Raw genomic sequence first — 10,627 nt, 5'->3', positions numbered from 1 at the left:
ATGATAGATAATTGGTCAAAGGATAAGAACAAACAGTTCTCAAAAGAAGAATTGCAAACTATTAATAACCATAGGAAAGAATGTTCCAAAACACTAATAAGAGAAATGCAAATCAAAACAACCCTGAATTTTCACCTTATACTCTGAAAATTAGCAAAGATGACAAAAGCAGAGAATAGTCAGTGTTGGGGGGGTTGTGGGTTGATAGGCATGCTAGAGCTTTGTTGAGGTAGCTGTGAGTCAGGATAGCCATTCTAGAAAGCAATTGGAAATTATGCAAATAAAGTGATTAAAATATCCACACCCTTTAGCCTAGTGGGCAGGAAGGAGGTGGGCATTCTCTAAGAAAGCAAATTCCACTACTAGCTTTACACCCCAAGGAAGCCATTAATAAAAAGGAAATCCATATATACCCACATATAGCAGTACTTTTTGTGATAACAAAAAATTGAAAACAAAAATGATGCCCATTGATTGGGAAATGGCTAAGCAAATTGAGGAACATGAATGTGATGGAATAGTGTTACACTCTGAGAAATGATAAATATGAATACAGAGGAGCATGGAAAGACTTACATGAACTGATGCAAAATGAAGTAAGCAGAGCCAAGAAAACAGTATACACAATGACCATAACAATGTAAATGGAAAGAACAGCTAAAAAAGCAAATAAACGAAAATGGATGTTGTAAATTTGCAAAGAACAAGCTTAGCTCCAAAGAAGACATATGAGAAGACATCCTCATCCTAACCCTCTAACAAGGAAAGAAGTCCATTAGTGTGGTACATTACACAAATCTTCAGACTTTTTTGATGTGATGTGAATGTGCTGATTTTTTCCTATTCTTTTCTTTTTTCACCTTTTTGTCTGTCCCATATTATTTTGTTATATGGGATGGTTCTCTGAGAGAGGAAAGAGGAAAGATACTAACGGGAAATCATGGTAACATAAAACAACAAAAGAAATCAATAAAACTTATTTAAATATTTGTTTACTCGTTTGGTTGACAAATACTATTCCAGACATAATTTGTTCAGTGTTTTGCTAAGTTTCATAATACACTCATCAAAGTTGTTGGCCAGTATTTTGGGGAATGTTCTGTACAAAGTCCAAAATGAAGGTGGATTTCCTATTGTTGGAGATGTTCTGTTGATTCCCCTGTTTGATGTTTACACAACTAGTTGTATCATGCCCCAGAGCACTTCAGGTCTCCTCAGTGAAATCTATAACCTCTAAGTAAAATTAACCCAACCATCCACACTGAAGAAACCAAATGGATAAAGAATTAACCTTGCCAAGATTATGACATGGAGCTGAATGGGCAGACCATTAGGTTAGTCTACCAATGCACATATTTGGAAAAGCTCTGTAAATGGGCAATAATCCAGATCCAGAAGCAAATTGGAGGGAAAAAGCAGATTGAATTGCATTTGGAAAATTGTACATACCTTTAGTATTCTCAAGCTTCTCCCTGCTACTGAAATCCATCTTTTTAAAAGACCCCTATCTTCCCAGTGATACTATCTGGTTTTGAATCATGATGAAACATTGTGATCCTAGAATTAAAATCGTGACCAAAGTTTCAACTCAAAGTTAGAAAGAAAAAACTTCCCAACAATCAGCTATCATGAAATGGAAGGAGTGAATTCCCTCCCTCCCCAGAAGACTTCAGGGGAAGTCTCAGTATCCACTTGGTAGGTATGTTATAGAGGGTGTTCCTGTTCAGGTAGGAGATGGACAAAATGACCTGAGATTCTGTGGTTTAGATCGCTTTGTTGAATTGCTACTTCCCACCATATCCCAACTCCATCTAAGTCCCTTCCATTTTTCTTTACTGATGTGTGAGCCTTGATTATTCCCAAACATTAAGGGTCCTTTCTCTTGCCTCTCTGGACTTTGGTTGATTTCTGATTGTTTTGGCCAGTGGTGCTGACAAGTCCCTGGCTCTGCCCCACTGGTACTAAGGACAAGACCCTACCTCTGTCTACTCGTGCCTAGGGTTTTTTCCCTTCTACTTGGAGGGCATGTGGTCTCTTGACTAGATAGGACAGGATAACTATGCATGGGAGGCAGCCTGGTATCATGGGGAGACCCCTGGCTTAGGAATCAAAAGACCTAGATTCTAGTCCTGTTTCTGCTACTGTGTGACCTTGGGCCTCAATTTCTTCTTCTGTAAAATGAAGAAATTGGACGCAATGATCTTTAAGGTCCCTCCCAGCTCTAACATTTTATGATTTTCATCTGCATTCTAGGATTTAGGCACAATCTTGGGTTCCTTTTTGTGCCTTGATGAACTTGGGGCATGGGAAGTAGCTTCTTCTTGTCCCCTCTGTGGCATATCCTGAGACTTTGGAGGTGAATTAAGCTGGCCTTGGGTCGACACTGCCATCCAGGTGTCAAGCAAGCTGTCACATAATATATAAGCCCTGGAAAGCTGTGGGCATTGGAACGTAGCACTGTCTATGTCCAAGTGGCACAGTGGATAGAATATCAGACATTGAGTCAGGTAGACCTGGTGTCAAATCCTGACTCAGGCACTTACTAGACAAAATCGCTTACTCTCTCAGCCTCAGTTTCTTTATCTGTAATATTAGGGAAATAATACCTTTGCAGAGTCATTGTGAAGATCAAATGAGGGAACATATAAAATACTTTGCATACCTTAAAGCACTTTGCAAATGCTAGCTAGTATCTATATGGACACATCACCTACCTACTCATGTAAATACATATGCTGGGGATGTCTCTGTTCTCTGCCCTCTATTAATCCATGAGCACATGCAATGGGGGACACACGCCTCACCCTATCCTTTTCCTCTTCTTCCCCACAGGTTCCATTTGGAAAATAGGATCCAGATTGTCCGCCATGATATCACTTCTGGTACATTCCTCTGGACCTTTCCCTCTTCCCTTCCTCACTTTATCCTCAATAATCTGGCAAATACGCTCAACTCTTGGTTCTCCCCAGTGGAGCCTCTCCCCAATTTATGGCTAACTGCTAGGACTCTTGCTTTCAGGTTCTTATTAGGTGGATGGCTCCTTAATCAGCTCATTTATGGTCACATACCCTCAGAGCTCAGCTTAGGTGAGGTCTTCCCTGGTCCTTCATTGCTCCCCAGTTAATGGCACTCTCTCCACCCTTAGATTACCTGCTCTTATCCTTCTCTGTATACATATTATGGTCTTCCAGGAGATTGTAAGCTCCTTGAGGGTAGGTGACCTTGTTTCTCTCAGCACCTAGCACAGTGCTTCACGCACAGTAGGAGCTTAATACGTGTTTGTGAAAACAAGACTTTTATTTACTCCAGCCAAAACAAGTGTTTTCCCTCCCCCTTCCACTGCCTGTTTCCCATCCTAGAACCTTGTAGCCAGCTCAACTTTTTTTGGTCGCCTTTGATTGCACCAGAGGAGCCATACCACTCATGCCTAGTGTAAAGCAAGGAAACAGAGAAGAGCTGAGTTGAAGGTAGAAGGGATAAAGGCAATAACTGTGGAACTTCTACCCATCTAGACCTTCATAGTATGATTTTATTACTATAAATATTAGATGCAAACTTATTTGAATGTAAGGGCTAAAATCTCTCTCTTAGACATAATTTTTGGATTCTACACAATGCTGCCCTTCCCCTCATTGGCATGAAAACTCAAGAGTTAACTCTAGCTCTTTAGGACATTCAAAAAAAAAGACTATTCTTTGTATAGTTCCTAGGAGATGAGCAATCTGGGAAAATAGTGTTTGTGGGCTGGTAAATTTTGGGTACTTATTTGCAAGGCTGACTTATGAAGTCCCACAGTATGGATTCAAATGTTGGTTCTGCAGCCAACTATCTGTTGTGACTTTGGGCATGTCAGTTGGCCTCTCTGGGCCTCAGCCTCCTCAGGGCTGGCCTAAATGATGTTCAAGATCCCTTTTAGTCCTCAATCCTGTGTTTCTGCAGTCCTCTGCTCCATGCTACATCATGTAGGCATCCTGCAAGATGGGGCCTGGCTCTCCTGGTTCTTGCACTTAATAAAACAAGTCTGATCAAGAGACAGGCAATGGGGGTAGGAGGGGGTTGATGATTCAGGGTGGAGCTGTCACCTACAAAATTCATAGGATGAGAGGCAATGTGCCATAATAGAAAGAGCCCTGTATTTGAAGTCACAAAGACCTGTGTTTGAAATCTGCCCAAGACGCTTACTAGCTGTATGACTTTGGCCAAGCCACCCTCTCTTAACCTCAGTTTCCTTACCTTTAAAATGGGGATAATTGCGTCTAATAGTTTTGTTTCAAGGATCAAGTGAGATGATACGTGGAAAGTTCTTTGTAAACATGAAGGCACTATGTCAGTGTCAGCTGTTATAGGACTGTGGATTTAGAGAAGGAAGTTTTTAGCAACCATTTAGTCTAAACCATTTCCAACTCCATTTAGAGACATAGGAAGTGAGCAGCTGAGTCAGAATTTGAATGACCATCTTCTGATTCCAAGTCCAGAGCTCTTTCTTTTCTCCCTTGCCCGACTATCTGTGGCTCTTTGCCCTGGGAGTCAGAGGCTGGGTGCTGTCCAGCCTGGGACAGAGGAGTCCTCCTTCTTAATATAGGAGTGAACAGGAAACAGCTGCTTCCCTGGGGACCAGTGGACTTTGTGGTCAGCAACCCCCCATACATTTTCCATCGTGACATGGAGCAGCTGGCCCCCGAGATCCTCAGGTACGTGTATCTTCCCATCCTTAGAGGACAGGTCTGTGTAACAGGAGACAGACAGGGAGGTAAAGGAGAAGATGCTAATTTTCTGGAGTTGTTTCTGGGGGAGGGGGGTGATGTCTGATGGACCTGAGGGATCTTTGAGGAGGCAAGTTCTTTGGCTTCCTTGGGGGATCTTCTGAGTCTACTGCCTCAATCCTTTAGCCCTGGGCTACATGACTATTTTAGCATCTGTTATAGCACATTATAGTCATTAAGCCTGACTGAGAGTGGATGGGGGAGTGGCCTGGCCCTGACCTTTTAAACCCAGGCCACAGGAAGCCACCTTCTCCTTGTTCTTGCTCCAGCTATGAAGACACTGAGAGTTTGGATGGAGGTGAGGATGGCATGAGGGTGATAAGAGAGATCCTGTCCCAGGCACCCATGCTGCTGAAAGACTCAGGGTATGAGGAGAGGGAGGAGCAGGGTGGGAAGAAGAACAGGGTGGGAGCTTCCTGGGGTAAGGCCCCCACTGTTCCCCCATCCCTTACCACATGGGTTTTCTCCCCATTGGGGAGATTCTGCCCAAGCCTAAGGCCAACCTGTAATGATGGCTTTTCTCCAATACCTACAGATGCTCTCTGCCATCCCTAATCATAACCTAAGGTAACAAAACATAGAATGAAAAAAGCCTGAGCTGGTAGTCAGGAGACCAGAGCTCTGCCACTTGACTTCCCTATGTGATCTTGGTTAACATACTTCTTCTAGAGAGCATAGAATTTTAAAGCTGGGAGAGTCATAAGAATTTCCTTGGGCCTCAGTTTTCCAATCTGTAAAATGAGGGAGTTAGATGAAATGGCCTATGAGACTTTTTAAAAAACTATTAATTAATTTATTTTTAACATTCATATTTTTAAAAATTTGAGTTCCAAATTCTCTGCCTTTCTCCCATCCCTCCTACTACTTATTGAGAAGGCAAATAATGTGATATCAATTATATATGCAAAGTCATGCAAAATATTTCCGTATTAGCCATGTTGCAAAGAGAAGTGAAAAGTGAAAAAGTAAGCTTCAATCTGCACTCAAAATGTATCAGTTCTCTCCCTGGAGATAGATAGCATTTTTCATCATGAATCCTTTGGAATTATCTTGGATCATTGTATTGATCACAGTAGAGTATTCTTTCGCAGCTGATCATGAGACTTTTCAAAAGACCTAGTAATAATGACAGCTCACATTTATTTAACATTAATTCAACTCTAGAGTTTATAAAACATGCCATGTACATTATCTCATTTGACTCTAGCCAGCCGTTGAGGAAGGGAATGCAAATATTATCATCCCCATTTCACAGGAGAGAAAACTGAGGTTCATATGTCCTTCACATTCTGTCTTTCGTGGATATGGGCCAAATCAGTCTCACTGGGCACCATGAGCTTCCTCTTTAAAGGAAAGCTTCCTTTAACAAAAGTGCTGAGTTTATTTTAAAGACAGCTAGACTCTTACCAAGATTGGGGGGGGGGGCAAGCCTGGAGTGCCCCCAGCTAGTAAAAAGCCTATTGATGTTTCTGAGATTTCTTTAGCACTTTAAGGTTTACAAAGAATGTCCCTGTTATGGGAAGGAATGCACGTATTGTTATTCCCATTTTACAGAGGGTAGAAACTGAGGCACAGGCCTAGAGTCACCTAGGAATGAAGGAGAAGAAGATCCAGAACTTGAATTCAGATCCTCTTGACTCAGGACTCAGGGCCTCTGCCAGTACATCCCATTGCCTTCTAACTGACTTCTTGTTTATCTCCCTCTCCACAGAAGCATCTTCCTAGAAGTTGACCCTCGGCATCCAGAGCTAGTTGGGAATTGGTTACAAAGCCACCCTGACCTGGCTCTTTCAATCTCTGCCACACATGTTGACTTCTGTGGCAAGTAAGGCTTTTTGTCCCCATGGCTCTCTCTCTATCCCTTCTGAAAGGCCCTATGAATACCCTCAGTAAATAACACCTTGACTGTCCCTGTATGGTCCTCATGCTCCTGACCTGGCCGCTGGGCCTTTTATTCCAAGCTGTGTCTCCAGCAGTGGGGATGGGCTGCACTGAGTTCTTCCCACTCTCAGCCAGTCAGTCTTGAGGCTAACTGGAGACATCTGTGAGTCCACCAATGGCCATCATCAAGGCTGAGTCCTGGAGCCAGGGTCAGAGGTCATTCTGTGACCAAGGAAGAGTTTCTAGTCAAAGCTAGATGAGCCTTCTGAGAACAACTCCCCAATTGTGTGATCCCTGTTAACTTAGATTTTCTTGGTAACCCAGGACTGATTTGAGCTCTGCTTTTCTCAGTCTGTTTGCTTCCCCTTTGTCTGTCTGGGCAATCCACCTCTCCTGGGAGCCTTAGCAGAGACCTTTCAGGGTTTTCTTGTTTCTCCTGATGACTCCTGGCACCAGCCTCATTTCTTCTTTCTTTTTTTAATTTATTTATTTGTAGTTTACAACATTCACTTCCACAAGATTTTGAGTTCCAAATTTTCTCCTTATCTCATCCCTCCTCCCACTCCAAGCCAGCATGCATTCTGTATATCCCTTCCCTTAATCTACCCTCCCTTCTGTCTCTCCCCACCTTCTCTTATCCCCTTCCCCTTCTATTTTCCTGTAGGGCAGGATAGATTTCTATACCCCATTTCCTGTATTTCTTATTTCCCAATTGCATGTGAAAACAATTTTTTTAACCTGTATTTTCAAAACTTCCTCCCTCCCCACCCACTCTCATTGAAAAGGCAAGCAACTTGATATAGGTTATACACGTATAGTCATGCAAAACACTTCCATAGTAGTCATGTTGTGAAAAACTAAGTATATTTCCCTTCATCCTATCCTGCCCCCCATTTATTCTGTTCTCTCTTTTGACCCTGTCCCTCTTCAGAAGTGTTTCACCAGCCTTATTTCTTCCCATCTCTTTTAGGCCCCGGTTCCTACATATTCGCAAGTTGAGGTAGTGGCAGTTGGGGTACCCAGAACATACCAAACCTCTGGTTCATGGGAGCTTCCAGCAGATCCATCTTTTGAAGGCTAATAATGCAGCAAGAGGCAAGGTTGTCCTCCCAGGATTGAGGGCCCAGACTCCGGGAGCATGGGGTTCTCCATGGTGGAGGAGTAGGGATGGGGGAGGTCTATGGGGATCTTATTCCATCCATCCTCTTGCTACCAAGATGCTCAGGTTTAGGATAGACACTGGAGGGTCTTTACCCCTGTCCTGGGCCTGCTCACTAGTAGTGGGGGTTGGTGTTTATTCTCCTTCACAGAAATATTCCTTATAGACCCTCAGGAGAACTTACCACCTCCTTTCCTTACGAACATCACACCCCCACGTCATCAACAACTACTCCTAACCAGTCAATATGGAGAAAAGCTATTGCCCTGACCAGAAACAGGGATAGACAAAAATGACCTCCATTGGTCTTTTCTAAAGAGTACTAGATTTGGAGATGAGGGACCTAGATTCAAATCTGTGACCAATTTTGCCACTACTAACTGTGAGATATATGAGCCTCAGTTTCCTCTCCTGTTGAAATGGGAATAATAATATTTGCATCCTCTTCACAGGGTTATTAGAATCAAATAAGATAATGTACATAGCATGTTTTGTAAACTCAAGAGTTTAATGTTAAATAAATGTAAGCTGGCTTTATTACTATGACTCTTGAGAAGTCAATATATTCTTTGTGAGTATGTCTGTTGAAGGGATGGTGTGGGAGGATTAGTAAGTCAACAAGCTTTTAGTAAGCCATTACTTTGTGGTAAGGGCCAGTGACTAATAGGTCAAGCCTCCCCAAAGTTTCTGTTCTCAGCTGAACCTTGTATTTATTTAACTAAAAGGGTGGGCCGGGCCAAGTGGCACACTGCCTTTATTTTATCCCTCTTGTTCCCCGAAAGCCAGTCATTGGCTTTTACAAAAGTATTAGCTTAGCCTCACCTTGGTTTTTTGTTTTTTTTTTACCCATCATCCATTTGTTACTACTGGAGATTTTAGTGAAGTTAGAAACTAAAAATGAATCTGAATTCAAGACCCTTGGCTTCTCAGAAGATAATTGCTTTAGTGTATAATTTGCCAGAGAAGAGAATAATCCTGAAGAAGCTGCCTTCTCCTCTCTTTAAAGAGTAGGCATTTTATGCTTCGGACAAAGCTCACATAAAGACGAGGTTGGCAGTTTCCCTCCATTCCAAAAGCTAGGTAGTTCAGTGGTTAGAGCATTACACTTAGACTCAGAAAGATCTGAATTCAAATCCAGCCTCAGATACTCACTAGCTGTGTGACCCTCTGTGTGACCTCCGGGGGGTGGAAGGAGGGGGCACTAAAATTAAAATTAAAGCAGTAGTTCTGGCTCTGATGTACATGGACAGTAAGAATAGTCATCAATGGATAGAGTGCTGGGCCTGCAGTCAGGAAGATCTGAGTTCGAATCCAACCTCAGATACAATTATTAGCTGTGTGACCCTGGGCAAGTTACTTAACCTCTCAGTGTTCTAGGTTATACTGAGAGTTAAGTTATGGACAAGGTACCATTTGTAGCATTTGAAGGAGTTCCCTACATGGATGAAATGACAGATAACATAATAATAGCAAGCATTTATATGGTATTTCAAGGTTTGTAAAGTACTTTATAAATATTGTCTAATTTTTGATCTACAAAAAAGGTCCTCTTTAAATAAAAAAAAAGGCCTTTACATTTGACAAAGCATTTTCCCATTATCATTTGAACAACAGTCCTGGGAGGGGGAGGGGGTAGTGATTGATATCCCCATCATACAGCTGAAGTAACTAAGGTCAGGAATGGGAAGGCACATGGGCAGTCGATGGTAGAGCCTAGGGGCTCCTGATTGTGGGAAGGTTGGTGCTCTCAGCCTTGTTATCCCAGATTCTTCCAGTAACTTAGGTATGTTCATGCTCCCCATTGGGCCTGGTTTCAGTAGCCACTTTCTTGGTGCGGCACTTTTGAGAGCCTGCCACATGGAACACAGTGCTGCTATCAGAATGGCAGCCTAGGGCATTCTGAAACAACACCGGGAACGGTGGCTTTGGCCTACAAAGGGCCTGGGTTGGGGGGAGCCCATCTCTTTTCCTCCATCTGTAGGAATGTTTTTTTTTTTTTTCACAGAATAAAAAAAATTGACCCCTCCATTCAATTCAGCATGCTCATATTATTCAGGAACGTACTGTGCCCAACGCTTACACTGGTGCTGGCAACAAAGTTGAAATAAGGAGCCCCAGATTTCATCACATGAAGACAGGGTTGGCAGATTCCCTCCATTCCAGAAGCTAGGTGGTGCAGTGGTTAGAGCACTAAACTTAGCCTCTACCAGGAGATTATGGTACACCAGAGAGAGTAAAGGACTCACAAACAAATGAGAGGTGTGGGCCAGGCTTTGAGGACTGGGAGGAGAAATCGCTGACCTGGAGTCAGGAAGACCTGAATTCAAATCCTGCCTCAGATGCTTACTAGCCTTGTAACCCTGGGCAAGTCACTTAACCCGCTGCCTGCCTCAGTTTCCTCATTTGTGAAATAAATAATAATTACACCTCTCTCAAAGGGCCTGTTGTGAGGTTCAAATGAGATCATATTTGAAAAATGCTTTGTAAACTTTAAAGCGTTGTATTAAAAACTAGTTATCATTACCATTATTATTTCATCTGCTGGGTCATGGAGGAAATAGCACCTGAATTGATCCTGAAAGGATGGGAGGGATATGGGGAGAACTGGGGGCAGGGTGAGTCATTATTAGAATGTAAGCTTGAGAGCGAGGATCGTATTTAGATTACTAGTACAGTGCTTGACACATAGTAACCATTTTTAAATGGTTTTCATTCATTTGTTCCTTCCTTCCTTCATTCATTGGTTCATTCGTTCATTCATTCATTCATTCATTCTTGGAAGACACTGTGAAGAAGGCACAGAGAGAGGAAAAGACTGGGTGAT

At 42.6% G+C, this 10,627-nt stretch overlaps 1 protein-coding gene across 1 annotated transcript in view; it reads left to right on the top strand.

The window, feature by feature from the left end:
• Positions 1 to 8,330, top strand: part of HEMK1 (HemK methyltransferase family member 1) — a 38,631-nt gene extending 30,301 nt beyond the window's left edge. Inside the window, exons 5-9 of the mRNA XM_027837284.1 lie at positions 2,687 to 2,882; positions 4,583 to 4,691; positions 5,033 to 5,128; positions 6,475 to 6,588; positions 7,615 to 8,330. Of these exons, the coding sequence (XP_027693085.1) occupies positions 2,687 to 2,882; positions 4,583 to 4,691; positions 5,033 to 5,128; positions 6,475 to 6,588; positions 7,615 to 7,648 (549 nt within the window). The 3' untranslated portion in view covers positions 7,649 to 8,330. The remainder of the gene's footprint in view (positions 1 to 2,686; positions 2,883 to 4,582; positions 4,692 to 5,032; positions 5,129 to 6,474; positions 6,589 to 7,614) is intronic.
• Positions 8,331 to 10,627: the final 2,297 nt, after the last annotated feature.

The sequence above is a fragment of the Vombatus ursinus genome, unplaced genomic scaffold (assembly GCF_900497805.2).
Source record: "Vombatus ursinus unplaced genomic scaffold, bare-nosed wombat genome assembly UNPS02014820.1, whole genome shotgun sequence".
NCBI lineage: Eukaryota > Metazoa > Chordata > Mammalia > Diprotodontia > Vombatidae > Vombatus > Vombatus ursinus.
Note: the sequence above shows the minus strand (reverse complement) of the source record. Positions and strands in the feature narration are given on the sequence as shown.